General features: G+C 40.5%; 1 protein-coding gene across 2 annotated transcripts; it reads left to right on the forward strand.

Moving 5' to 3' along the window:
• Positions 1–122: 122 nt before the first annotated feature.
• On the forward strand, positions 123–27,397 carry LOC104595672 (sugar transporter ERD6-like 6). 2 transcript variants are annotated; one of them, XM_010256509.3, is made up of 18 exons: positions 123–637; positions 744–806; positions 907–996; positions 1,089–1,148; positions 1,244–1,309; positions 1,402–1,467; positions 1,596–1,671; positions 22,111–22,175; positions 22,266–22,358; positions 23,193–23,273; positions 23,755–23,839; positions 25,198–25,244; positions 25,362–25,424; positions 25,510–25,569; positions 25,708–25,773; positions 25,872–25,931; positions 26,813–26,927; positions 27,006–27,397. In XM_010256509.3, the coding sequence occupies exons 1-18, from the start codon at positions 434–436 to the stop codon at positions 27,116–27,118; spliced, it is 1,473 nt and encodes a 490-aa protein (XP_010254811.1). In that variant the 5' UTR covers positions 123–433; the 3' UTR covers positions 27,119–27,397. The 2 variants fall into 2 exon arrangements, with proteins under 2 accessions (XP_010254811.1, XP_010254812.1); XM_010256510.3 differs by having other exon boundaries at positions 150–637; positions 27,027–27,397.

Raw genomic sequence — 27,397 nt, forward strand, 5'->3', positions numbered from 1 at the left:
GTGAGGCGCTCCCGTGTGAGGAGCATATCGCGTTCCTAAGTACTCACCAACTGTGCCTAGGAGATCTAACAAAGCACAGAACCGGATGATACGATACGATACGATACGACCCGCTTACTATGGGCCATGGCTCTGGTTCTGTCTATTTTCGGTTTGTCTCACTTCTTCCTTTCCCGTCCATACTCTTCTTCTTCTTCTAGCCTCATCCACTTCTTCTTTCCTTAATCGTCATCAGCTTTTCCTTCACTCGTCAACACAATCTACCATTTCTTCGATCACCGTAATTTCAATCTCAGCCCTTCCGGTCTCTAATCTCCATCACTCGTACTAACCTACTCAGCCGAAGCTAGCTCCCCAATTACTTGCACTATTATATTACAGGCGTTCCCTGTTGGACATCGCCGGCGGTGGTGGTGACGAGAAGGACGAGGACATGAGCTTCAGAGAAGAAAACGATGATGGGAGGGATCTTCGCAAGCCGTTCCTCCACACAGGGAGCTGGTACCGGATGAGTTCTAGGCAATCTAGTATGATGGACAAGCTCGGCTCTTCTGCTTACGTCATTCGTGATAATTCTATTTCTGTTGTTCTCTGCGTCCTCATCGTCGCCTTGGGTCCTATTCAGTTTGGCTTCACCGTAAGTTTCTTCTCCTCTCCCACTTCTTCTCTTTTTTTTATTTTTTTGTCATTCTTTGGCGAATTTCAATCATTCATTCAGTTCATTTCTTAATTCTTTCTCTTAGGGTGGGTATTCTTCCCCTACGCAATCCGATATAATCAGCGATCTCAAGCTTTCACTATCCGAGGTTGAAACTTCTGTCTCTTTTTCATTAAGAAAATTGAAAATATTTTTACTGAGTTTAATTGTTGTTTTTTTTTTTTTAAATCTCTTTCCCTTGGTTGCAGTTCTCTGTATTTGGTTCCCTATCAAATGTTGGCGCAATGGTTGGGGCAATTGCCAGTGGTCAGATTGCAGAGTACATTGGGCGAAAAGGGGTATCTAAGTGGTCATTTTTTATTGTTTCCATTTGTCCCAGTAGTTTAGTATCTCTGTTTTTTAATTATGCTCTGATAATGTGAAATTGCAGTCGTTGATGATTGCTTCCATTCCCAATATCATCGGGTGGCTCGCCATATCTTTTGCCAGAGTGAGTAATTTTCAGCAGTGTATTCCTTTAGATTGCTTAATGCTTTCATTCATGTCTTTGATGGGATTCTTACATTCCCCTTCGCTTGTTTATAGGATTCTTCGTTCCTGTTCATGGGAAGATTGTTGGAAGGATTCGGTGTAGGAGTAATCTCATATACTGTAAGCATGAAGTTCCTCCTCTTCTTTGTTGGCTCAATTTCAAACTGTATATGAGAAGCTTTGTATTTATTTACCGTTTTGAAATTCTATAGGTTCCTGTGTATATAGCAGAAATAGCACCTCAGAACATGAGAGGGGGCCTTGGATCCGTGAATCAGGTTGACTAAGTTTCGTTGGCTTACAATTTCAGTGCCGAAGAAAGTGCTTTGGTTATTAATCTCCAGTTCACTTTCCCCTAAAATCGGCAAAATAACCTTTTTTCCATTTCTTTTTTTCCCCTATCTAGCTCTCTGTCACAATAGGAATGATGCTCGCCTATCTTCTGGGGCTTTTTGTTCACTGGAGAGTTCTTGCAGTTTTAGGTAGGTATCTTGATGATCCAAATTGGTAATCTTTTATTTGTGTAAGGAGACAGGCTTACTGTTGTTGGGTCTTGAAAATTTACTAAATGTCAGTCATTACTCATTGCATCTTTAGCTTAAGTTAGTATATGGATACATTTTACACCAGAAAACTTTCTTGTTCACACTTGACTGATGTTCATCGTTCTTTTCTGGCCTCATTTCCCATAGCACTGCTGAAGAAATTGCATATATAGTACCTGAAATTCAATTCTGTTCAGATGATTTCAGCCACTGGTAATTGTGGATTGACTTGTCTTGATATTTCTGGTTTAGAAAATTTCCAATCTTCTCCTAATTTCCCATTTGTGAGAGGCCCACACCTTTTTTCTGATTGATGGGAAGGTCAAATTATAGTTTGGTGGCAGCTCATAAGGGAACCTGAAGCCTTCTAAGACTGTTGTTCAATTGGGATGGCAGCATTTCTTAGGATTTTCAGTAGCCCTGTAGGTGATGCAAATACCCTAATGGAGGTTTTGATTATCTTTCCTGGGTGGGCATGGGGGTGGGAGGAGGGAGTTCATGGGGATAAGCTTACTACCTTAAGTGAAACTTTACATTTCTCTCGGCACTAGTTAGGTGGAATTTTAGGGTGATGAATGCAATGGCAGATGATTTAGTTAATTGAGCATGGATAGGGCTACCAAAGACTCAGTTTCGCAAGGTTTAAAATATTGGTGTTGTTGGAAATGTCAATCACCTAACAATAGGATATATGTTGGAAATATCAGAAATTTTGTATAGAAAAAGTGCTAAAATATGCAAGTTTTGGATACAATCTCATGGTGTATTTGGGAAGAGAGGGATGCTAGAATCTTTTCAGAAAGGTCAAACAATGAAGCAACTTTGATGCAGGAGCTGAAGAGTCAAAATTGAATTTTATGAAAATTTGTATTTCTTGTATTTTTGGACAGTAGGGGTATTTTTTGTTATTTTGCAATTTTCTGTGGGGTCCATTGATAGAGTTTAATTTGTCTAGTTATAGTTTGTTTATGTTTAAGATTTCAGAGTCATTGCATAAGTAGGATTAGAGTTATTGAGTCTTCTTTGAATTGAAATAGGATATGACAGCTTAGTTTGAGTCCTACTAGGATTATTGAGCCTAACAGTTTGACTCCTAAGACTATTATGAGTCTAACAGTTTGACTCCTAGGATTATTATGAGTTTAGAGTCTATAAATATGTATGGACGTTTTACACAAAGGAAATGAAGTTTATTGAGTTTTCTTCAGCTTATGATAGCTATTGTGAGTGATTCCCATGCCCTAGAGTGATTCTAGGCACCCTGTGAGTGATTCCAGGTATTTTCCCTCTTCTTTCTCTCCCTACTTTCTCTCTTATTCCTTCAAGAAGCCATTACAGCCATCAACAGCCATAAAATTCTGATCGGAAGACCATTCAACATTCTCTAAGGACTAGAACTAAGCTGGTCCTACATCAAACTCTTATAGATAATATTGCTCTTAAGGTTGTTTATTGGTGTTAAAGTGTTTAATGATTTTTCCATGAGGAATTGGAAGGTCGTGGCATGCTCTTCCATGACATGGAACATTAAAAACATCCCTTCCCTCATCCCCTAAAACCATTGTTGAAATAACTTAGTTTATTTTAAGTTTAGTGCCACAAGCGCACCTTTGTAATTTTATCCTTTCTTTTTCTGTATGGTCGCCCTAGTATAAATACCAAATAAACTAGCGCTGCCAGTTGACTTTTGTCTCTCTCAATTCTGTCTCTCTCCTCTCTTTTCTCTCTTCTCCCTTCTCCTTCTCTTCTTTCTGTTCTGGAATCATACCATCTTAGCACCAAGAAAACATGGTATCAGAGCAGCAGATCCAATCTTAGGACCAGGGCGGCAGATCCAATCTTTTCTTTCCTTTTTTGTCTATTGCTGATCGAACCTGTAGGTTTTCAAGACTGCTATTCAGTCTTGATCACTAAGAGATTTCAGGTTCGATGAGAAGAGAAAGTGAAGAAGATGTAGAAGAAAGAGTGATGGAAGAGTAATAGAACACAGATTTTGAGGAGAAGAACAGAATGTCAATATTTCTGCCGCCGCCACTTTAAGTTAATATATATAGGTTATGCTAGTTACATGAAAGGACATATCTGCCCTTGGTGTTTACATCATAACTGCTAACAAATAACAAACAATATAAAACTGAAATTAGAAATAACAGAATAGCAAAATAACTACAGCTTGACTAGATACATTCTACCCTACGGACAGAGTGGGACCACAGCTGTGGGGCCCACATCAATGTTCTCTACACTCCCCCTCAAGTTGGGAGTATATGTTCATCATTCCCAACTTGGATAGATCTGCCTCTAACTTCTTTCTTGATACGGCTTTAGTAAGAATGTCTGGTAGTTGCATACAGGATGTGATGTAAGGGAGGCATACTTCTTGAGATGAGATACTCTCTCGCACAAAATGGCGGTCAACTTCAATGTGTTTGGTTCTGTCGTGCTGTACTAGATTATGTGCTATATTAATGGCGGCTTGATTATCACAGTACAACATCAGGGGCTTCTCATACTCAATACCCAACTCCTCAAGTAGAGATCTTAGCCATAGGATTTCAGCCACTCCATTGGCCATGGACCTTTATTCTGCTTCAGCACTTGACCAGGAGACAACACTTTGTTTCTTACTTCTCCAGGAGACAAGGTTTCCTCCCACAAGGGCACAATATCCCGAGGTAGACCTTCTATCATCAACACTCCCAGCCCAATCTGCATCAGTATAAACCTCCACCTTCATGTGATTGCTGTTCTTGAAAAGTATACCCCTACCTAGGCATCTCTTCAAGTAGGCTAAGATTCTTTCTGCCGCAAGAAGATATGTGGTTCTAGGAGAGTGCATGTACTGGCTGACAACACTAACAGCATAAGTAATATCTGGCCGAGTGAGGCAGAGATATAGGAGCTTTCCTACCAGTTGTTGGAACATAACTTTGTCTTCAAGAAGCTCCCCACTCTCGGCACTAATCCTGTGATTCTGCTCAATTGGTGTATCTGCAGGCTTGACACCTAACTTTCTAGTTTCTGTCAACAGGTCTAGGACATATTTCCTCTGAGATATAAAGATCCCCTGTTTGGATCTAGCAACCTCAATACCCAAAAAATACCGGAGTACACCAAGGTCCTTCACCTCAAATTCTTGGTGAAGAAGCTGTTTAAGAGACTCAATCTCATGGCTATCATTCCCTGTGACCACAATATCATCAACATATACTGCCAAACAAAGCCTTGTTGAGCCGGCAGACCTTCTTACCTACTTCTGCATCATAGAATCCAGGAGGCAAACGCATGTAAACTTCTTCCTGCAGATCTCCATTCAGAAAGGCATTTTTCACGTCCATTTGGTATAAAGGCCAAGTGTGACTTGCTACAAGGGACAAGAGAACTCGAATAGTAGTCATCTTGGCTACCGGTGCAAATGTCTCCAAGTAATCTATGCCATAAGTCTGTGTAAACCCTCTTGCAACTAACCGAGCTTTATACCTCTCAATAGATCCATCTGCATTATGCTTCACCGTAAATACCCATCTGCATCCAACTGGTTTTCTTTCCTTTTGGCAAATCAACTACCTCCCAGGTGTTGTTCTTCAACAGAGCATCCATCTCAACTTGCATTGCATCTTTCCATTCAGGGACGGATAGGGCTTCTTGCACTGTTCTTGGAATAGGGACATTGGAAATGGAGCTAAGGTAGGACCTGTAGGTAGGAGATAGGCGATCATAGGATAAAAAATGGGAAATACAGTGGGCTGTGGATGTGGTACAATGTCGTTTCCCTTTATGGACTGCAATTGGAAGGTCAAGATCATCTGTAGGGGAAATCTCTGTGGGCTCTGGGACTGAAGTATCTGGACCTGGAGCTGCAGATGAGATTGGAGCTGGTCTGGACTACTGATGATCAGGATCAACCTGCCTGCACCGCCTGTGATAAACCCTAAACTCCTGATCCCTCTGACCATCCTCACCATTGCAGTTCTCATCACCTAATGGAATAGGTAAAGGAACTGCCCCACTCTCACTGCTCTCCCCCTGAAGACAAGAACTCAAACCCCCACTCTCACTACTCTCCCCCTGAGGGGCAACCCGAGGATAATAGGGTGTCCCCTCAAAGAAAGTGACATCCATGGAGACAAACTTCCTCCCGGAGACAGGATCATAACAGCAATAACCCTTTTGAGTTTGTGCATAACCAAGGATGATGCATTTGGAGGCTTTGGGTTCGAACTTGGAGGGATGGGGTCCGAGAAGCTGAACAAAGCAAGTGCAATCGAATGTCTTAAGGGGAATAGAAAACAAGTCCTCACGTGGGTGTAGAAGCGAAAAAGGAGATCGCATATCAAGGACCCTGGAAGGGACCCAATTAATAAGGTATACCGCCGTGAGGATAGCATCCCCCCAGAAGCGAATAGGGACATTGGAAGTAAACATGAGGCTTCTAGCCACTTCCAAAATGTGCCTATTCTTCCTCTCGGCAACTCCATTCTGCTGAGGTGTATGAGGGCAAGAGCTCTGGTGGATAACCCCATGATGAAGAAGATAAGATGTCAATGATTTAGCAAAGTATTCCTTTGCGTATCAGATCAGAGAACTTTGATCTTGGCATCAAACTGGGTTAGGATCATTTGGTGAAAATTTTGGGTCAGGGAAGGTACCTCATCTCGTGGACGCATGAGATAAACCCAAGAAAAGCGGGTATGGTCATCAACAAATAACAAAAAATATCTACCCACCCATGGAAGGGATATGATAAGGCCCCCAAACGTCAGTATGCACAATATCAAAAAAATTATCACTCCTTTTATTACTCAATAAATAAGGCTTTCTACAATGCTTAGCAAACTCACAACTTTCACACTGTAGCTGAGACAACTCAATAGACTCAAATAAAGTAGGAAACAGACTCTGTAAAGATCGAAAAGACAAATGACCTAATCGGTTATGCCAAAGCATAACCGGACTCACACTCTGAGAAACAAAAGACAACTTCTCTACTAACTCTCCCTAACGGAACCGCTCCCCGAGCAGATAGATCCCATTCGTCTCACGGCCAGTCCCAATCACCTTCTACGTCTCCAAGTCCTGAAAAACACATCGGTCAGGGAAGAAGGTTACTGAGCAGTTCATATGCTTGGTAATACTACTGACTGAAAGAAGGTTAGTATCAAGCTTAGGCATATGCAAAACAGATGATAGGGAGATAGTATCTGAAAGCTTGATGTCACCCTTCGCAGAAATATGAACCAGGGAGCCATCAGCAATAGATACCTTATCCCTACTAGAAGACAAATGGTAAGTAGTAAACAGTGAAGGCAAGCTAGTCATGTGATCAGATGCACCTGAGTCTATTACCCAACAAGGTTCAGTAGTACCTGGAGCTGAGGCATGATAGGCTGAAGCTCGAGTACCTGAATGGGCGAAGGCAGATGTGATAGGGTCTGATGGAGGCTGCATGGTGGCTGAGCTGAATTTCCAACCTCCTTTTCTAGCTGTATTAGGGAAGCCCGAACTGCAGCTAAGGTCTCCAAAGATGTTCCTTTTGTGCCAGATGAGGATGCTGAATCAGTGTTCATGGCTACATGAGCAGTGCCCTTCTTGTTTCTTAACTTCGTAGGAACCAAGTGGGGATGCAGTTTCCAACATGTCTCTTTTGTATGTTTGGGTTTCTTACACTGTTCACATACTATATCCTTCTTGTCTTCCTTCCTCCTGTCCTTCTCTGAATCACCCCCTGATTTGGGTGTAGCCGCTACAAAGGCTGATATGGGTTGCATCATAACCTTCCTTCTGGTTTCTTCACTGTGTACAAATGAGTAAGCCTGAGAGAGAGTCACACTGTCTCTAGTCAAAATCTGCTGCCTCACAATATCATATTCTGAGTTCAGTCCCGCCAGGAACTCAAATACTCTGTTTGTCTCGATGTGCTTTCTATGGGTCTGAGCATCTTTGGGACTCTCCCACTCAAGAGTCTCTAAGTGATCAATCTCATGCCATAGGGACTTCAAGGTAGAGAAGTAGGCCGATACCGGTTTCTCTCCTTGTTTAAGGGTGTTCACCTCACATTTCAATTCATATGCTCTGGCAACATTAAGGGGTTGGGAGTAAGTTTCTTTCATAACATCCCATATCTCCTTAGCTGTCTTTGCCCACAAATAATTCCGGCTAATATGAGGCTGCATAGAATTACACAGCCATGTCATAACCAAGTAGTTTTCTTGCATCCACTTGGTATATGTCGGGTCTCCCTTGGAAGGTTCTTTCATATCTCCCAAGGTACCCTAATTTACCTCTTCCACCAATAGCCATCATGGCTGATTGGGCCCATTCCAAATAGTTTGATCCATCAAACTTTACGGTCGTAATCTGACCACCCATCTCAGAAATACCACCATAACTGGTGTTCCCAAGACTGCCTTCTGCCTGAATTTTAGACTCCATTTCTGTCAAGTCTCAAAACAGTACTTGAATCACCAATCACAATCAAAAACAGTATAGGCCTGATCTGTATTCTTAGTGTATGTGCACAAAACCAAAGTAATTATGATCTGAAACCAACTAGCTAACACAACAGTAGCTGTCCGTAGATCTCTAACCCCCTTAGAACTCTGAGAACAGCTTTAAAACAAAACTGATATGCTAGGGAAAGTTAGGGTTTTAATCAGTCCTGAAAGGAAGCAATTCAGTCGTACAGTCCAAACTGTATAGATGGGCTTGCAGTAGGGTTAATAAGAAACCCTAGAATCTGATCGGACCTACCAATCAACTTAAGAGTAGCTCTAGGTAGATCACAGGATTCAGTCAACCACTAGGGCTTGCCACAGATCACTTTCAAACCCTAGAGTAGAGAGAAACACAGTTCGGTCCAGGGTTTGCTGTAAAACCCTAGGAAATCGAAGAGAGAAAGAGCTAGAATGGTTCGGCCTTCCCCTCCAGATAGGTCCAACCTATCTTCTCTGAAAGAACTTCTATTAAAAAGTAAACAACTTACAAGGAAAAAATAGTTCGCTGCCTTCTAGGGTTACCTGAACCCTAGTCTTCTCTGATCCTTCCTGACCACCAACACTCTGCAACCCTAGCAAGTTTCCAACAGCTGCTAGTACCTCTGGCGATCTCCAAGAATCAGTCTGCGAACTCCTCCTTTTCAGCTCAGTCCTAGGAGATTCTCATGTGGTCGGCTGGTATTAGACCCACATGAAAAACCCTAACTTGGCTCTGATACCATGTAGGTTTTCAAGACTGCTATTCAGTCTTGATCACTGAGAGATTTCAGGTTCGATGAGAAGAGAAAGTGAAGAAGATGTAGAAGAAAGAGTGATGGAAGAGTAATAGAACACAGATTTTGAGGAGAAGAACAGAATGTCAATATTCTGCCGCCGCCACTTTAAGTTAATATATATAGGTTATGCTAGTTACATGAAAGGACATATCTGCCCTTGGTGTTTACATCATAACTGCTAACAAATAACAAACAATATAAAACTGAAACTAGAAATAACAGAATAGCAAAATAACCACAGCTGTGACTAGATACATTCTACCCTATGGACAGAGTGGGACCACAGCTGTGGGGCCCACATCAATGTTCTCTACCTGCCCTTGGTGTTTACATCATAACTGCTAACAAATAACAAACAATATAAAACTGAAACTAGAAATAACAGAATAGCAAAATAACCACAGCTGTGACTAGATACATTCTACCCTACAGACAGAGTGGGACCACAGCTGTGGGGCCCACATCAATGTTCTCTACAGAACCAAAGAACAAGATCTTTGGTGGACGTGTGAGGAAGCTCACTGCAAGACAGTTCTTTCCTTTTGGTCGTGAGCCCAGAAATTATTAGGGGAGAGAAAAATCGAATGCTGTGAATCAGTTTTGAATACTGTGAGTTTTTTTATTTTTCTTCATCAGTTCTGTGGATCGAACTGATCCTTTTGTACCCAGATCAGTGGGTTATGTGCGGCTGGTGTGAGAGTTTCTTCTCTCAATGTATGTGGATCGAGTGATCCTTCCTATGCCCTGAAAGGTGTGTTTTCTTCAAGACTGCAGATTTGTAACTGCTGTGACAACAGTTTATTTCCTTCTATTTACACTGAACATAAGTTGCTGTGTGAAAGTTGGTTTATTGCTAGAGGGAATGGTCAGATCTGTTTCTTTGATATATACCTTACACATCTGAAATGGTGTGTGATCAGTCTAAAATGGTTCAGTAAGGAAAAAAAAATTCTGAGAACAGTAATGGTGTGTGACCAGCTTTGATCTCTTTCTGTGAGAACAAGTTTCTTGTGTCCAGAAGTGTGACTGAACTGAGACGGCAACCTGTTTTTTGACTGTACTGTGAGTCTGAACTGAATTGAAAACTTGTTCTCTAGCTGGATTGTGACTGATCAGATTCAGCTTCTATGTCTTCTGAAGATTTTGGTATGTCTGGTGTTACTTCTAGTCAGAGTGGGATGAGCGGAGGTTTTGACATGAGTTTTCCCATGGATGTGATTCCCTTTGATGGCCTCAATTACCTAAAATGGTCAAGGGGAATCGAGCTCTACATAACTGCAAGGGGAAAAGCGGGGTATATCAATGGCAGAATTAGAGAACCCTAGTCTAGTGGTGTGGAACATGATAGGTGGGACCAGGAAAACAGCATGGTGATATCATGGCTGTTATTGTCTATGTTGCCACAAGTGAGAAAGACCTTCATGTGGGCAGAAACAGCTCATGAGATATGGGAGCAGGCACAGTCTACATACTCCGAACAACGGCATTATGCTAAAATATATCAGTTGCAGGCTGCCTCCTCAACTTGTAAACAGGGGGAGAGGAGTCTCTCCACCTACTATTCAGACCTAACTTTTGTTTGGAAGGAACTATATCACTATCAGAATATAGACTGGAAATGTGATGCAGATGCCAAAGCATACAAGAATATTGGGGGGTAAAGACCTCCCATCAGTACAAGAAGTATATGCTCTAGTACAGTCAGAAGAGAGTAGATGGAATGTGATGAATAATCCTAAGGGGGAGAATGTTGCTTTAGCAGCTAAAGGGGGTGTTGCTACGGGTGGTGGAAATTCCTTCAAGAAGAGTGACTCCCAAAAGAAAGTTGATGACAAAGATAAGCTATGGTGTACACACTGTTAGAAGACTACACATACTCGGGAGACATGTTGGGAGCTTCACGGGAAGCCAAAGTGGGCTCGAGAAATGAGTAAAAAGCCGGATCAGAATAAGAAGCCAGGACAACAAGGTCAGAGAAAGTTTAATGCAGCAAATTTAACCTCTCAAGAGCCTCAATCATCTACCACTACTATGAGTCCTTCCGGGACTGACTCGAGGGAAGATATCATTAATTCTTTCCATGACCATCTGGAATTGTATGGGAGGGCAATCCGCTAGATGGATTCTGCCTCTCCACCCTCGACTTTGTTTGCATTTACATCAGGTAACAGTAACTCTGCCACAGCTTTCCATGTGTCCTCTCATCCCTCAGACTCCCCTTGGATAATAGATTCTGGAGCCTCGAACCATATGACGGGTAAGTCCGATTGTTTTCAATCTTATCATCTATTATCTGGACGGGACAAGGTGAGACTTGCTGATGGTTCTTTCTCCACCATAGCTAGTCAAGGAACCATCTCCCTTCCACTTGGACTCACCCTCTTTGGTATTCTACATGTTCGTAAATTGCCCATAAATTTGTTCTCTGTTAGCAGTATAACAAATTCGATGAACTGCTCATTCACTTTTTTTCCTTCCTCTTGTGTGATACAGGATTTGGCCTCGGGGAAGACGATTGGTAGAGATCGTATGGTAGATGGTATTTACATGTTGGAGAATAAAGCCTGTCTTGCGGCTATTGAGTCTAAGAGTCTGTCTAATAAGAGTCAAGTCCTTTTATAGCATAGTCGTTTGGGTCATTTATCTTTTGAGTCATTGAAAGTTTTGTTACCATATTTATTTAAATCAGTGTCAGTGTCGGATTTCACATGTCAAACTTGTCAGTTAAGCAAACATTGTTGAAATCACTTTACTTCAAGAAATAATAAATCTGATTTTCCTTTCCATATTGTGTAGCTATAAATATTTCATTACACTTATTGATGACTACTCCCGATATGCATGGGTGTACCCTATGCGGTCTAGAGATGAAGTACCAAAAATCATTAAAGATTTCCAACGCTTGATATTCACTCAGTTTCAAACGGAAATCCAAATTTTCCAATCAGACAATGCCAAAGAATATTTCCATAGTGATCTTATGGAGTTTTTTGCTTCGTGTGGATCCATAAACCGTAGCTCTTGCACTAGAACCCCCCAGCAAAATGGTGTTGCTGAAAGAAAAAATCGCCATCTTCTTGAAGTTGTTTGCGGGTTACTTATACACATGAATGTCCCTAAACGTTTCTGCTTGGATGCTGTGTTGTGTGCTACCTATCTCATCAACCGTATGCCATCCCGCTTGTTAGGGTACAAGGCCCCACATCAGCTCCTTTTTCCCAAGGCTCCCCTCTTCTCTATTCCTATCCGTGTGTTTAGTTGTCGTTGTTTCGTCTAGGACCTTTCTCCTACTCGTGGAAAATTTGATCCTCGTACTATTCCTTGTGTCTTCTTGGGTTATCCTTCTTCCCAAAAGGGCTATCGATGTTTTGACCTTGTTTCCAAGAAGTACTATGCCTCTATGGATGTGCCTTTCTTTGAAAGTGACCATTTTTTCTCGGTTTCTCCTCAAGGGGAGAGTAAGGTGGAGGAGAAACCAGTTCAGGTTCAGGTTCTCCCTTTTTTACCTGACCCTCCTCCATTCCGTGTTTTTCATCGTTGCAAGAGCCAGCTAAATTCAAGAGCTGTGGAGCAACTTGAAACTGTACCGCCAACACCATCAGATTCACCGAGGACAGATCATATCCAACCAAGTACTATCATTCCTATTGATGTTCCTGATCCTCTTGCCATAGATATTCCTTTTGGTGATGACCTTGACATTCCCATTGCAAAAAGGAAGGGAGTTAGGTCTTGTACCACCAAGTATCCTATTACCCATTTTGTTACCTATGAGAACATCTCACCCTCCTTTCGTGCATTCATTTCTTCCATTGACAGTGTCCCTATCCCAAAAAATGTGGCAGAAGCTCTCTTGGTACTTGAATGGACAGATGCGATGAAAGAAGAGATAAATGCCCTACATAAAAATGATACGTGGGAATTAGTGGATCTTCCTGAAGGTAAGGAACCGGTAGGGTGCAAGTGGGTGTTCACAGTAAAGCACAAGGCTGATGGCACAATAGAAAGGTATAAGGCTGGGTTGGTGGCAAAAGAGTTTACCCAGGTATATGGTGTAGATTATGCAGAGACTTTTGCCCTAGTAGCCAAGATGAACTCCATTAGAGTCCTTTTCTCTTTGCGGCAAATCTTGATTGGGATCTTCATCAGCTAGACATTTAAAACGCCTTCCTGAATGGAGACCTTGAGGAAGAGGTGTACATGGTCCAACCTCCTGGCTTTAGTCCCCAAGGCAAAGAGTAGAAAGTGTGCAGACTAAAGAAGTCTTTGTATGGTTTGAAGCAATCTCCGAGAGCCTGGTTCAACAAGTTTCATCTGGCTATATAGTAGATTGGCTACAAACAATGTTAGACTGACCATACTCTATTTGTGAAAAGAGGGGAAGGAAAGATTTCAGCCTTGATAGTGTATGTTGATGACATAGTGATCACAAGTGACTAGAAGGTTGAAATTCAGAGACTGAAAGATTTCTTAGCCACTAAATTTGAGGTGGAGGATCTAGGGGATCTTCATTTCTCAGAGGAAATACATCCTAGATCTGTTACAGGATACAGGAAAACTAGCGGTTAAGCCAACCGACTCTCCCATTGATCCAAATCACAGACTGGGTGACTGTTGTGGTGAAGTTGTCAAAGATGTAAAACAATTCTAGAGACTTGTGGGAAGGCTCCTGTATGTATCCATGACCAGGCCAGACATTGCTTATGCGGTTGGTGTTCTTAGTCAGTTCATGCACGCTCCTAAGACCACACACTTAGAGGTAGCAGAAAGAATACTCAGATACCTAAAAAGGTTACCTGGAGCTGGCTTGTTATACCAAAAGAATGGTCATTTGAAGATTGAAGTCTATATAGATGCTGATTGGGATGGACCAGTTGATGACAGAAAGTCTACTAGTGGGTATTGTTTCTTTGTGGGAGGAAACCTAGTCACATGAAGAAGCAAGAAACTAAATGTGGTGGCTAGGTCTAGTGCTGAAGCTGAATATAGAGCAATGTCCCATGGGGTGGATGAAGGGATGTGGATAAAGAATCTGTTGAACGAACTGGGTTTTCCTGTTGATGGCCCTATGTCCTTGTATTGTGATAACAAGGCTGCCATCAATATTGCAGCCAATCCAGTTCTTCATGATAGAACTAAGCATATAGAGGTTGACAAACACTTCATTAGAGAGAAAATTGTTAATGGAGAAGTGTGCACCCCATATGTGAGATCCAAAGAGCAACTGGCAGATATATTTACAAAAGGCTTACATCACTCGCGGCACGATGATTTATGTGACAAGTTGGGCATGATTGACATCTACGTTCCAACTTGAGGGGGAGTGTTGAAATGACTTAGTTTATTTTAAGTTTAGTGCTGTAAGGGCACCTTTGTAATTTTATCCTTTCTTTTTCTGTATGGTCACCCTAGTATAAATACCAAATAAACTGGTGCCGCCAGTTGACTTTTGTCTCTCTCCTCTCTTTTCTCCCTTCTCCGTTCTCCTTCTTCTCTTCTCTCTGTTCTGGAATCATACCATCTAGCACCAAGAAAACAACCATCAAGTTAAATTTTGATGGTTCAGTTCAATGAATCTGTGAGTTAAGTTTTAAGAGATGCTAATGGCAACATACTGGCACTGTTTTTGGGACCTATGAGTCATGATGATTCTATTCAGGGTGAACTACTTGTAGTTTGTCAGGGTCTGAAAATGGCTGTCAGGCTGTGTCTCTAAACCATACAGGTCTAGTGGTTGAAGGTGACTACTATAGGGTGGCTTACTAGAAATTAGACAACCTCTTATAATTATGTTGCAAGGAGATTTGAATGTAACTGTGTGTTGAAGCTACATGTAGTTTACAGGTAGATTCTGAGATCAACCAACTTCTTAGCTGATGGGCTGGCTAGACAGGGAGCAACTAGAAATTGATTATATTGGGTATAATCCCCAAGATGGGATTATGTAAATTGTGTATGATAGGGGCTAACTAAGGCTGGTGGGTAGAAAGGGTGCTGGGAACACATATATTATTAAATACATTATATTTAATACATATAATAATTTATATTTTACAACATATAAAATATGTATAATATGTATCTTATAGTTTATATAAAATATTATATATATTTTATCTGTATCATTTTACAAGACCATTGCCCAATGTTGGTCCCAACTAACTGGGGTCTTGGGAGGAGCTGGGCCAGTCTCAGTCCAGGCCTGAACACATAACCCAGGCCCAAGACCGGAATCTGTGGGCTGGGCCAGGCCTGGCTGGAAATGATGACCGCTACATATTGTCTTTCTAAAGAGAAAATATATTTATTATTGGCTTTGACCAATAGGGCTTGAAAGTTGAAACTGATATATGTTTGACAAAATTCCAAACAAATTTCAGCTGAGAGCTCTCAGGACACGCAGATCATAGTTGTTGCTACAGAAACATTTCAGAGAAGCTCCCTATGCATCCCTGTTTTTTAGTACAGATCTATACCGGATGTACAGTCTACCTTTTGTATAGAACATTATTATACATGGGTCCTGATCAATATTTGTTTCAGTCATACTAATTTATACCTTCTTCAAAGGGGAAAAGACATTTCTAACATTTTGAAACTGTTATGATTCGGCCTGCCTTGGAGTTCTGTTTGTCTGAGATCAGTCACGTAGAGAGAGGTAGAAAGGTGGAAGAGAGAGAGAGAGAGAGAGAGAAAAGAAGAAAATCTGGTTCGAACTGGAAGTCAAAGAACTTGACTCCCATTCGGCCAGACATGTGCTTTTATTATTAAAATTAATGGAAAAGACATATGTACCCTTATTTAAGTAAGGAGCACTGGTTCTAACACAATATTACAGATCAGCAACCTTAATCTAAGTATAAAGACAGAAATACCCCTACGCTAACACTCCCCCTCAAGCTGGTGAGTATATATCATATACTCCCAGCTTGCTACATATGTAGTCCACTCTTCCCCGACTCAAGCCTTTTGTAAATAAGTCCGCCCACTGGTTTCCTATATTAACATATGCAGTGTCTAGCTCTCCATTCAGCACCTTCTCCCTCACAAAGTGACAGTCAACCTCAATGTGCTTGGTTCTTTCATGAAACACCGGATTAGAAGAAATATGAACTACAGCCTGATTGTCACAGTAGAGCTTCATTGGAGTATTGATGTTGTACCCTACTTCTTGTAGAAGGTTCCTTAGCCACACTAATTCACAAGCAGTATGCGCCATAGCCCTATATTCTACTTCTGCACTACTTCTTGCCACGACTGTCTGCTTCTTACTTTTCCATGTCACCAGGTTACCTCCCAGGAAAGTGCAATAGCTTGTGGTAGACCGCCTATCAGACATAGAACCGGCCCAGTCAGCATCAGAATACCCTTCTATTTCAAGTTTTCCGCCACTTTTGTATATCAAACCGCGACCTGGAGCCCCTTTTAAATACCTCAGAACTGCATTCCAATGAGGAATTAGAGGTTTCTACATGAACTGACTCACCACACTAACCGCAAATGAGATGTTTGGCCTAGTAACGGTTAGGTAGTTCAGTTTACCTACAAGTCGTCGGTATCTGCCAGGGTCTTCAAACACTTCACCCATATCACTGCTTAGCTTAGTATTTGTGTCCATAGGTGTTTCAGTTGGTTTAGCACCCAACAAGCCTGTTTCTTCCAGCAAATCAAGCACATATTTCCTCTGTCACAGATTAATACCATACTTAGATCTTGCTACCTCTATCCCCAAGAAATATTTCAGTTTACCAAGATCCTTTGTCTGAAAATGATCTTGTAGATAAGTCTTCAGCCTGTCAATACCCATGTTATCATTCCCGGTAATAACAATATCATCTACATACACCACCAACAGTATTTTTCCTCTCGGAGAGTCATGACTGAATACAAAATGATCAACTTGGCACTGTTTCATACCAAACTTCTTTACTACCTCACTGAACCTACCAAACCATGCTCGAGGAGATTGTTTAAGCCCATATATAGCCTTCCTTAGTCTGCACACCTTACCATCCTCCCCCTGAGCAACAAACCTTGGAGGTTGCTCCATGTAGACCTCCTTGAGTAAGTCACCATGCAAAAAGGCATTCTTGATATCAAGCTGATATAGCGGCCAATCATACATAGCTGCAAGAGAGATCACAACACAAACTGACCCTATCTTAGCAACTGGTGAGAAGGTCTCTGTGTAGTCAATACCATAGGTTCGGGAGTACCCTTTTGCAACCAATCGCGCTTTCAGGCGTTCAACACTACCATCAGGCAAATACTTAACTGTATAAACCCATTTACAGCCAACAGCTTGCTTCCCAGGAGGAAGAACGGTGAGGTCCCAAGTATGGTTATGATGAAGGGTTGGAAGTTCTTCTTCCATCGCACGACACCACCCTGGAGAGGCAAGGGTTTCCTGGACATCCTTAGGGACAACAACTGATGATAACAAGGTGACAAACTGGCGATGGGAGGCGGAAATGTGAGTAAGTGAAACATAATTAGAAATAGGATGAAGGGTGCAAGTGCGTTTACCTTTCCGCAAGGCAATGGGGAGATCAAACTCAGATGCTGGGTTCGGGTCTGGAGCCGGATTTGGCGACGGAGATGTAGCCGGAGGAGTAGTAGATGGTACACGTGGGCGATGTGTATACACATGACGGATAGGTGGGCGTTCAACAGGTGGTGGCACCGGAGGCAAGGATTTGGTCATGGCTGGAACAAGGGGAAGAGGGTCGGCAACGGGAAGTGGAAGAGGAGGAGGTGATGAGGAGGAAGAAGCATCACCGAACCCCAAAAAGAACGGAGTAGACTCAAAGAAGGTGACATCAGCACACACAAAGGACTGTCGAGAACTAGGATGGTAACACTTATACCCTTTCTAGGTCCAAGAATAGCCAAGGAAGATGCACTTGAGAGAATGGGCATCGAACTTGTCGTTCCCGGGACCCAGATTATGGACGAAGCAGACACACCCAAATACCCTAGGCGTAAGAGGGAACGGAGACAAAGTGGGAAACAAGATCGTAAACGGAGAATGACCATCAAGGATGAACGTGGGCATCCGATTAATCAGAAAGCAAGAGGTGAGCACCGCATCACTCCAAAAGGGTTTGGGAACATTCATGTGATGCATGAGGGATCGTGCTGTTTCCAAGAGATGACGATTCTTTCTCTCAGCCACCCCGTTTTGTTGTGGGGTGTAGGTACATGAGGTCTAATGCATAATGCCATGTTGGTCCAGGTATTCTTGAAATGATGCGGATAAATATTCACAACCATTATCAGAACGGAAAACTTTAATGTGAATACCAAATTGATTACGAATCTCAGCATAAAAATTCTGAAAAATGGTAAACAATTCACTTCTTTCTTTCATTAGATAGAGCCACGTCATCCTTGAAAAGTCATCTACAAAAATGACAAAATATCTATATCCATTATATGATATCACTTTATAAGGACCCCAAACATCGGACTGAATCAAAGAAAAAAGGACTCGACACACGGTTATCAACCCTAGAACTAAAGGGAACACGATGGTGTTTCCCAAACTGACACAACTCACAATCCAAAACAGAAAGTTGACTCAAAGACGGAACTAAAGACTTCAAGACTTTTAGCGACGGATGACCAAATCGGCAGTGCTACTGGAGAGGAGAAAGGGATGATTGGAGAGCTGTTGAAGTTCTTCCACCACCGTCAAGATAATACAGGCCACTAGCTTCATGCCCTCCACCAATCTTCGTCCCTGTCTTGAGATCTTGAAAAACACACATAGAGGGATAAAAAGTAATGGAGCAGTTAAGCGATTTGGTCAGCTTACTAACAAACATAAGATTAAAAGGCAATTTAGGAACATACAAAACTGAGGAGAGGGATACAGGGTTTAGGTCAACATTACCAACACCACAAATTGAGGATGTGGAACTATTAGCAAGGGTGACAGATTGTGATGTTGAGCAATGAGATAGGGAAATCTCTTACCTTATCACTGAAGGAACAACCACACGAGCAGAAAATCAGTCCACACAAGACAACTACTGCACCACACAGATCGGCCCTCTTCTCTTCATCGATTAGGGGAGGGCGATCTTAGAAACCACAGCAACCAACCACACAAGACACGACTGGAGGCATAGAAACCTCCAAGGGAAGATCACTCCTTTTCAGCCCTTTCCCTTATCTCCAGTTGAATGCAGGAAAATCAAGAGAAACCCTAGATAGGGTGCGCAGAGAATAGAAATCTAGGCAGATTCGAGTGGCTCTGATACCATGTTATGATTCGGCCTACCTTGGAGTTCTGTTTGTCTGAGATCAGTCACGTAGAGAGAGGTAGAAAGGTGGAAGAAAGAGAGAGAGAGAGAAAAGAAGAAAATCTAGTTCGAACTGGAAGTCAAAGAACTTGACTCCCATTCGGCCAGACATGTGCTTTTATTATTAAAATTAATGGAAAAGACATATGTGCCCTTATTTAAGTAAGGAGCACTGGTTCTAACACAATATTACAGATCAGCAACCTTAATCTAAGTATAAAGACAGAAATACCCCTACGCTAACAGAAACTATATGCATAGGAGTTTTTTTTTTTTTTTTCAGAGGGTTGTACTATTTAGCCATATATTCATTAGAGGGTTGTTCTGTGTAAGTGTATAGTCATACTCCTTACACTGTATTGCATCCTGTTATACATACCCCCTTATTATAATACAATGCATGTACATAGACTTGGCAAAAAGTTAACTCAACCTGCGAACCTGACCCAGCATAACCTGAAGAGAGCGGGTTAGGGTTCCCTACCTAGTGACCCGAACTAGAAGGCCACCTGACCCAACCCGACTTGAAATCTTTTCAGGTCGGGTCGGTCTGGGCCATCTCTTTTCAAACCAGTGTTGACCCAAATTGTTGAATTGTTTGAACCAGACGGTTAAACCCATATTTTTTGTAAAAACAAAGAAACTTGACATGACCCAAAAATGAAATGACTCAAAATTGCCTTGACCTGACATGAACCCAGCCCGACCCTAATGCTAGGTCTACATGTGCATTATCTCTAAAAATTGAATATTCTGGTGTTTAAAATATCAGATGTTTGAGCTGGCTGATTTTTTTGAGAGAAAGGTTAACTTTTTATAGATAGAAAAAAGAGTACATGAGATGATGTACAAAGCAGACTACACGCAGGTTATCCCTGTGTATACCAGATTTTGCTAAACTATTTTCTACAGAGTGATCTATAGCCTCATCCAAATAGTGAGCCAATCTCCAAAGGTCCTCCTTCCTTCTCCCCAAGCCACTTTATTGTGTTGCTGGAGTCCCCTTTGATTACTAACTCTGTCAAGCCTGGCTATCTTGTAATACGGATACCCGTTAAAGCAGCTAAAATTTCAGCCATTGTGGAATCTGCAGTCCCAATTGGTCCACTAAAAGCCCACATAGGGCATCCATCCCTCCTCCTAAACACACCACCAATTCCTTCCGTTCCTGGGTTTCCAATTGCATTTCCATCAAAGTACAGAATCACATCTTTCTCCTCTCCTGATTGGGGGAGCCTTTTCACTCTTTGAAGGACTGGGAGAGGAGAATAACAATTCCACCATATTTTGCTGAAGCATGTTCAAAGTAATTCCTTTGAAACTCTCCGAATTCAGCACCCACAGATTGCACAAGTAAGTTATATGAGAAATCAGGTCTGCAAAGGTTCTAGCTTTGTTGTAAAAAATGCGATTGTTTCGTTCTTCCCAAGTTCCCAAACATCCCACAATACTGTTGAGCCACCGTGTGCCAGTAAATTCTCCCCCTTTTACCTAATCCTCTTCCTTGCCATTGTCTTAAGAAATCTTCAATATGTTCTGGGAAAACCCAGCTGTAACCAACTAGGTTAATAAAATAAAGCCAGATTTTCCTTGTTACTGGACAATGTAAAAGGAGATGTTCAGCCAATTCATCATTACTGAAGCATAGGGTGCAAAATGGGGAGAGATGCACAACCTACCTTTGTGCTTCTTCTGTAATAAACCACAGGTGTTTATTCTTTTCAGGCAAGCCTCCCACACAAAAAAGAAACTCTAGAGGGGATGTGAGCTATCCATACTCTTCTAGAAGGGAACCCTGTGCTTGTGTCACCCGACACCAAGGCTCTGAAAAAGGAATTAGTTGTGAACTTACCGGCAGGATGGAGCTTCCAGATTCGTTGGTCTTGTCGTCTTGGTTTGAAGGGGAAAGATATACCTTTCTCAAGGCATGTAATAGATCTGCTAGATCATCAATCTCTACATCCCTTAAGGGTCTTCTTAGGTTTAAGTTCCAGCTTGAAACAAGGGTTGAGTCTGAAATGCAAGAGGCTAAGGTTGCTTCTTTGTCTTGGGAGAGGTTAAATAAGCAGGGAAAGTTGTTAGCTAATGTGTTTTCCCCCCACCAAAGGTCAGTCCAGAATTTTATTTTAGCCTCGTTCACTACTTTATATCTAATAAAAGAAATAAAGATATTTGAAATTTAAAAAGGTTTGCCAGATTTCTCAAATACTTGGTCAAATCTTTAAGTTTTTAATACACTTGGTCAAATCTTGACAGAGAACCACCCCAAGTTTTTTTTGTTGACTTAGTAAATTATTATTGATTTCTGAAAAAGAATGTTCTTTATACAAGTGAAGCGTGCCAAGCACCTCAATAGAGTTTAAATTAGCCCTGCTACCTAACCTGTTAGTACCTCTTATCTTTGATTACATAGACACTCAAGAAGTTTTCATTCTCCCTTACTGCGGCCATGGTTTGATTGAGTTTAATAGTGCAAATACTCTCTCTCTCTCTCTCTCCCCCACACCCCCCCCCCCCCAAAAAAAAAAAAAAAAACTTTCATCATCTTGTCTACTCAGTTCAGTTTCTGGGTGAAGTGCAGTTATTCTCAAGTTTTAGAATATTGAATCCCAGTAAACTGACACAAACCATAAGAATTTGAGTGAGCTTTAAGGCATATCTTGTTGATGATGCCAAGTGAGCTCATTTCTGTAGATGCTTTTGGTCTCATGTTCTGTGACTCAGAAATAGTTAACAGAAGTTACTAATCCAATTTGAACCTTGTCTGAATTGATGGAACTTTGACTCCTTCATTTGCAGGAATCTTACCTTGCACAATATTGATTCCTGGCCTATTTTTCATCCCTGAATCTCCAAGATGGCTGGTGAATATCATTTACCATGAAATAAATCCTTAGCAATCAAAGTTGAAATTTTGTTTTAGTCTTTAATATTCTCTTTCTCATTATATCCAGGCAAAAATGGGTATGATGGAAGATTTTGAAGCTTCTTTGCAAGTTCTACGGGGATTTGATACAGATATTTCTGTTGAAGTTAATGAGATAAAGGTACCAAGCTAAATTGCTTCAACTTCAATGTGGTTCCCTCTCAAGCTAGTAAGCAAGCAGATAATCAATTGTAAGAAAATTGTTTGGTTGATAGGGCAATATATCAATTCTGTGTTCATATGAACCAATTCAATAGAATGACCAAAGACTTAAGACTACTTAAGTCATCTGATAACCTTGAAACCATCCATATTTCTTCCTGGTGTCATAATCCTAGTCATTGGCCACCTTCTCCTCACCACCACTGCCACCAGTACCATCATCTGTACCATCCTATACAAGTTGGATTCGCTAGAAACCCCTGGCCCTGGCATAAAAAAGGAAAGAAAGTTTACTCAATCCGAGGCTATATCTTCTGTTAAAGATTGAGAAATCAAACAAGTTATTCAATGGAAGTTGTAATTAATTCAATAAAGAGCCTGATTGGATATGCCAAAGAGTGGTGTCCATATGAATATTGAGTCTTAGTCTCTCAAGTATCATAGGAATGATTTTTGGATTGTGGCATCTATGGAGATGCAAAGAAGTATATTTGATATTGAATAATGTGGGTGTATGAGTTAATCCTGTATGAATCTCAGGTGCCATGGGAATGGATTTTTCAACTAGCCAATCCCTCTAAACCTTTGAATAAAGCTTGATTAGCAACACTCACCACTATCACATGTATCCATCTTGAATGTTTCACATTTGTCCTCCAATTTTTATTAAATCAGTTTACTAGTTGACTAAATACAAGTAGACTAAAAGTAAAAGCACGTGAAAGATATGGCTGATTTTTTGTTTGTTTATATGGCCATTCACCATCTTTTCTTTCAAATTCTCTTTTTGCAGAGGTCTGTAGCATCAACAACTCGTCGAACTACCATTCGGTTTTCAGATCTTAAGCGAAAAAGATATTGGTATCCTTTGATGGTATTAACATTTAATCGACTCTTCTGGTTTTCATTTCTGTGGTGGTGTTCTCTCAATCTTGAAAGTGGACAACCTTGAAATAGTATTTTCTTTGACCTTTTCCTTTTTCTTTAGTCAGTAAAAGGTAAGTGTACATGATCAGCTGTACATCAACTCAAATCTATAAATTAAAATGGGGAGAGGAAATGAATGCAAGTATGAACTTAAAAGTTATGGAATTACTATCCCTTGAATCATGCCAAAATAGGTGTTCAAAAATATAGCAAGTTAGAAAATTTGGCTATGATATTGGCCTCTGAATTTCTATTATTCTCAAAAGTGCAATTGTCACCTACAAAATGGCAAAAAATTGTGAAGAGGAGATTCTATGGAATACAACCTCTTGTATTGGATATTGAAATCATGCATAGGTGATGCAATGGTAAAGTGTCTGGGCAACTGGGCTTAAGTAATAGTTTTCTGGATCATTACCATCTTGCAGGTAGGAATTGGATTGCTTGTGCTGCAACAACTGAGTGGAATCAATGGTGTTCTGTTCTATTCTAGCACCATTTTCAAAGCTGCTGGTAAGCTCAGCATCTCATTAAATTTGAACACCTTCTTACCTCATAGTGAAGCATTTGATAGTGCTGGTTAGTCTATTTCGCTTTCTTGTATGCTTGGTTTGGCCTATTTTACTCGGAATCTGCTGTGGTGTTCATTTCATTAGGAATCCATTGATTTGAATACTCAATTATTTACCTAAAGGAAAAAGGAACACTCAATTCTGTAAGATAATAAAAGATGTAGATGCAAGAAGCAACATATCCCTTTTACAGGTTGTATATTCTGAAATTATTTGGAGAAAATTCCCATATGGATAAGGTTCTTGGTGGTGTTAATTCTTATCTAATCACTAGTTCTTTATTATATGACATCATCTTTTTCTTGATTATATTTCATTCTTTTGTATAATCTCTCTCTCTCTCTCTCTCTCACACACACACACAGCTAGTGGTTATTTGGTTTTGCTTACATGGATATTCTTTGTATTTCAACTATCTCCTTTCTACAGTGCAATGTTCTAAGGTGTGGAGGCATGATGCAAAGCATTCGACTGTCTTAAGGCATGAAGCGTAAAATGCAAGAGGCATAAGCCTCATGAGCATGGATTTTTTAATTAATAAATAACCAAAATGAGATAAAATAAATAAGAATACAATAAATATCCCATAAATGGTAAAAATTTATCAGAAATTAGAAAATTTCATATTTGCAATTTCTAATAATAAAACCATTGCATATAAATATAGAATTGAAGTATTGTTGCATGAAGTATCATAATCCATAATTATACAAGTTTGATTAGCCATCAACAAATCACTTGCAAAGTTGCAAATCAAAATTTCAGAATTAAAAATTCACATAAATTGCACAACAAGTGTGTCATCTTATATTCAAATGAGCACAATGCATTAAAATAAATCCAAGCTATGGTGCCCCATTCTATTCATAACATTTTATTATAATATCACAATAAACAAATTTGGATGGTTCTCATCTTCTGTATGTTAATATTATAATGGAGACTGTAGAGCATGATAAAATGGTGGCCTCACTTTTATTTATAACATTTATGAAATTCTAAAATAAAAGGTAAGAGAATATAAGGCATATACCTCCAACATTAAGCACAACAGAGGTGTATGCCTCTATGCTGGAGGCATATGCTTCAAGCATCTATGTGCCTCCAGGCATTGTTTTTGGTGCCTTGCCTAGAACATGCCTCTAGGTATATGCTTCCAATGCCTTTAAAACACTGCTACACTATTCTTGGACTATTAAATTGTTGACTGAAGCAATGATTTAGGCTTCTCTTAATACTTACTAAGTTTTGTTCAACCATTTTAGACATTTTTATTTTTATTTTTTCAAATTTTAACAGGTCTTTCATCAACCAACCTTGCAACCCTTGGACTTGGTGTAATTCAGGTACCATATGAAACATTATATTTCAAAATGTTTCTTCAAGCAACTTGTATGCTAACGCTCGTGAGCAATGCATGTCATCAATTTAATGAGGAAAAAAATTGGTTATGTTCTGCTTAGGTTATTGCAACTGGAGTTACAACGTGGTTGGTTGACAAAGCTGGTCGTCGGCTTCTTCTTATAGTAAGTTTGAGCAAAAAAAGAAAGTCTCTTTCCTTATTGATATTAGAATAGAAAAAGTTAAAAAATGTTGTCGTTTTCTGCACAGGTCTCTTCTTCTGGAATGACTGTTAGCCTTCTCCTTGTTGCAGTTGTCTTCTATTTAAAGGTCACTCATTCATGGGCCCCATGTGGTTTCATTTGATTTATGGATATCTACTTCTTGCCTAGTATTTTTGAGGTTTCGTGATCTTGCATAAGAGATAGTGTCTAAATTGCTTTCTGATTTTCCTTTTCTACCGAACAGACTGGTATATCTGAAGATTCCCATCTTCATAGTTTGATGGGCATATTGTCACTGGTTGGACTAGTGGTATGTCTTCTTTTACAAATAATATCGTAACGTTTTATTCTTTTTTGATGTGTCTTTGTTAGTGCATTCTGAGCTTGTTTAACCATTTTTTTCTACAGGCGTTGGTGGTTTTCTTTTCTCTCGGAATGGGAGCTATTCCATGGGTTATTATGTCTGAGGTATGGGCATAGTTCATAAGCCTTGTTTTCCATACCAAGAAGAATAAGCTTGGTAACTTAATGGGACACATAACCTTTCTCTGGAAACAAGAATCAACCTTTAGAATGGAATTGAACACAAGTTCTCTGCCTGTGGGGTTGTCATTGTCAGATTGGATGCCATGTGCAGCCAGGGAAGCACTGAGCTAAAGTTGGATATTTGTTAATTATATCAGCAGTCATGATGATACTTCACCATTTTTGATGTCCTATATTACCTGATCAACAAGGAACTGACACAGTTGCTCTTCCATGCTTTGAACGAACAGAATTTCTGGGCTACCATGGACCTTATATTTAATTTTAGTTAGGAGTTCCTATGCATTATACAGGTTGTATTTGTGCTGCCACCTTCCAGTAACCACCTTACTAAAATAATGATGCTCCATCACACTATGCCGAAGCCCAACTAGCATGGAACTCTGAATGCCTCTATCTATAATGCACATTTGAACTCAAGGTGAACCCAGCCATAAAGATTGTTGACATGGTAAACCTAAAAAAAAACAAAACATCTTTGACATGGTTAGATCAGGACAAAACTTTTCTTGTTTGGTCTACAACCCCTCTGCAATTACCAGACAATATTCTTTACATTTTTTTTTTTTGTTTTGTACCTTTTTTGTGTTCCCATGTTTGTGTGTGTGTTCTTGGGAGGGGGGTCCAAGCACTTAGTGGGTAATTATAATAAAGGTACTCAAGTATGAAGTGTTGGCACTAACAGCCTTTGCCAGTTAATCTAACCCATATTGGCTCACTGTTCACAATTGTTATCTTTTCTTGATTAAGTAGACGTTGCAATCAAACGATGATTTATCTGTATCTTGAATATTACATGACAGATACTTCCGGTGAATATTAAGAGTCTTGCTGGTAGTACAGCAACTTTGGCCAACTGGCTCACATCCTGGGCGATCACAATGACTGCAAACTTGCTTCTAAATTGGAGCAGTGGAGGTTCTCTCTCTCTCCCTTTCTCTCTCTCTCTCTCTTGCTGATCTGCTCATTATTGTCAAAATGAACTGAAATGAACAGGAACCTTCACCATTTACACAGTTGTGAGTGCTTTCGCTGTAGTGTTTGTGGTACTCTGGGTGCCTGAGACCAAAGGGAGAACATTGGAAGAAATCCAGTGGTCGTTCAGGTGAGTTTTTGTTGGAAAATCGGGGTTTTGAAGACCTGTGCTTGCACATAGTGTGTAAAAGAAAACTTGTTTCATGATCTGGCATAGTATATCTTACATCAATCACTGTATGCAAGTCCAAGTGTTTAGTGTTGATCTATTACAATCCAGCTCCGTAATCCATTTGTATGATGAGGAGTATTCCATGAATAACAGATTGGCCAATCTTTTTTTTTTTTTATTAAAACTCGTGCAAATCAATTCAACAGTGATCACTAAAATTATGGAAATAAGTTTTTTTTCA

The sequence above is a fragment of the Nelumbo nucifera genome, chromosome 5, assembly GCF_055504915.1.
Source record: "Nelumbo nucifera cultivar China Antique chromosome 5, China Antique-T2T, whole genome shotgun sequence".
Taxonomy (NCBI): Eukaryota; Viridiplantae; Streptophyta; class Magnoliopsida; order Proteales; family Nelumbonaceae; genus Nelumbo; species Nelumbo nucifera.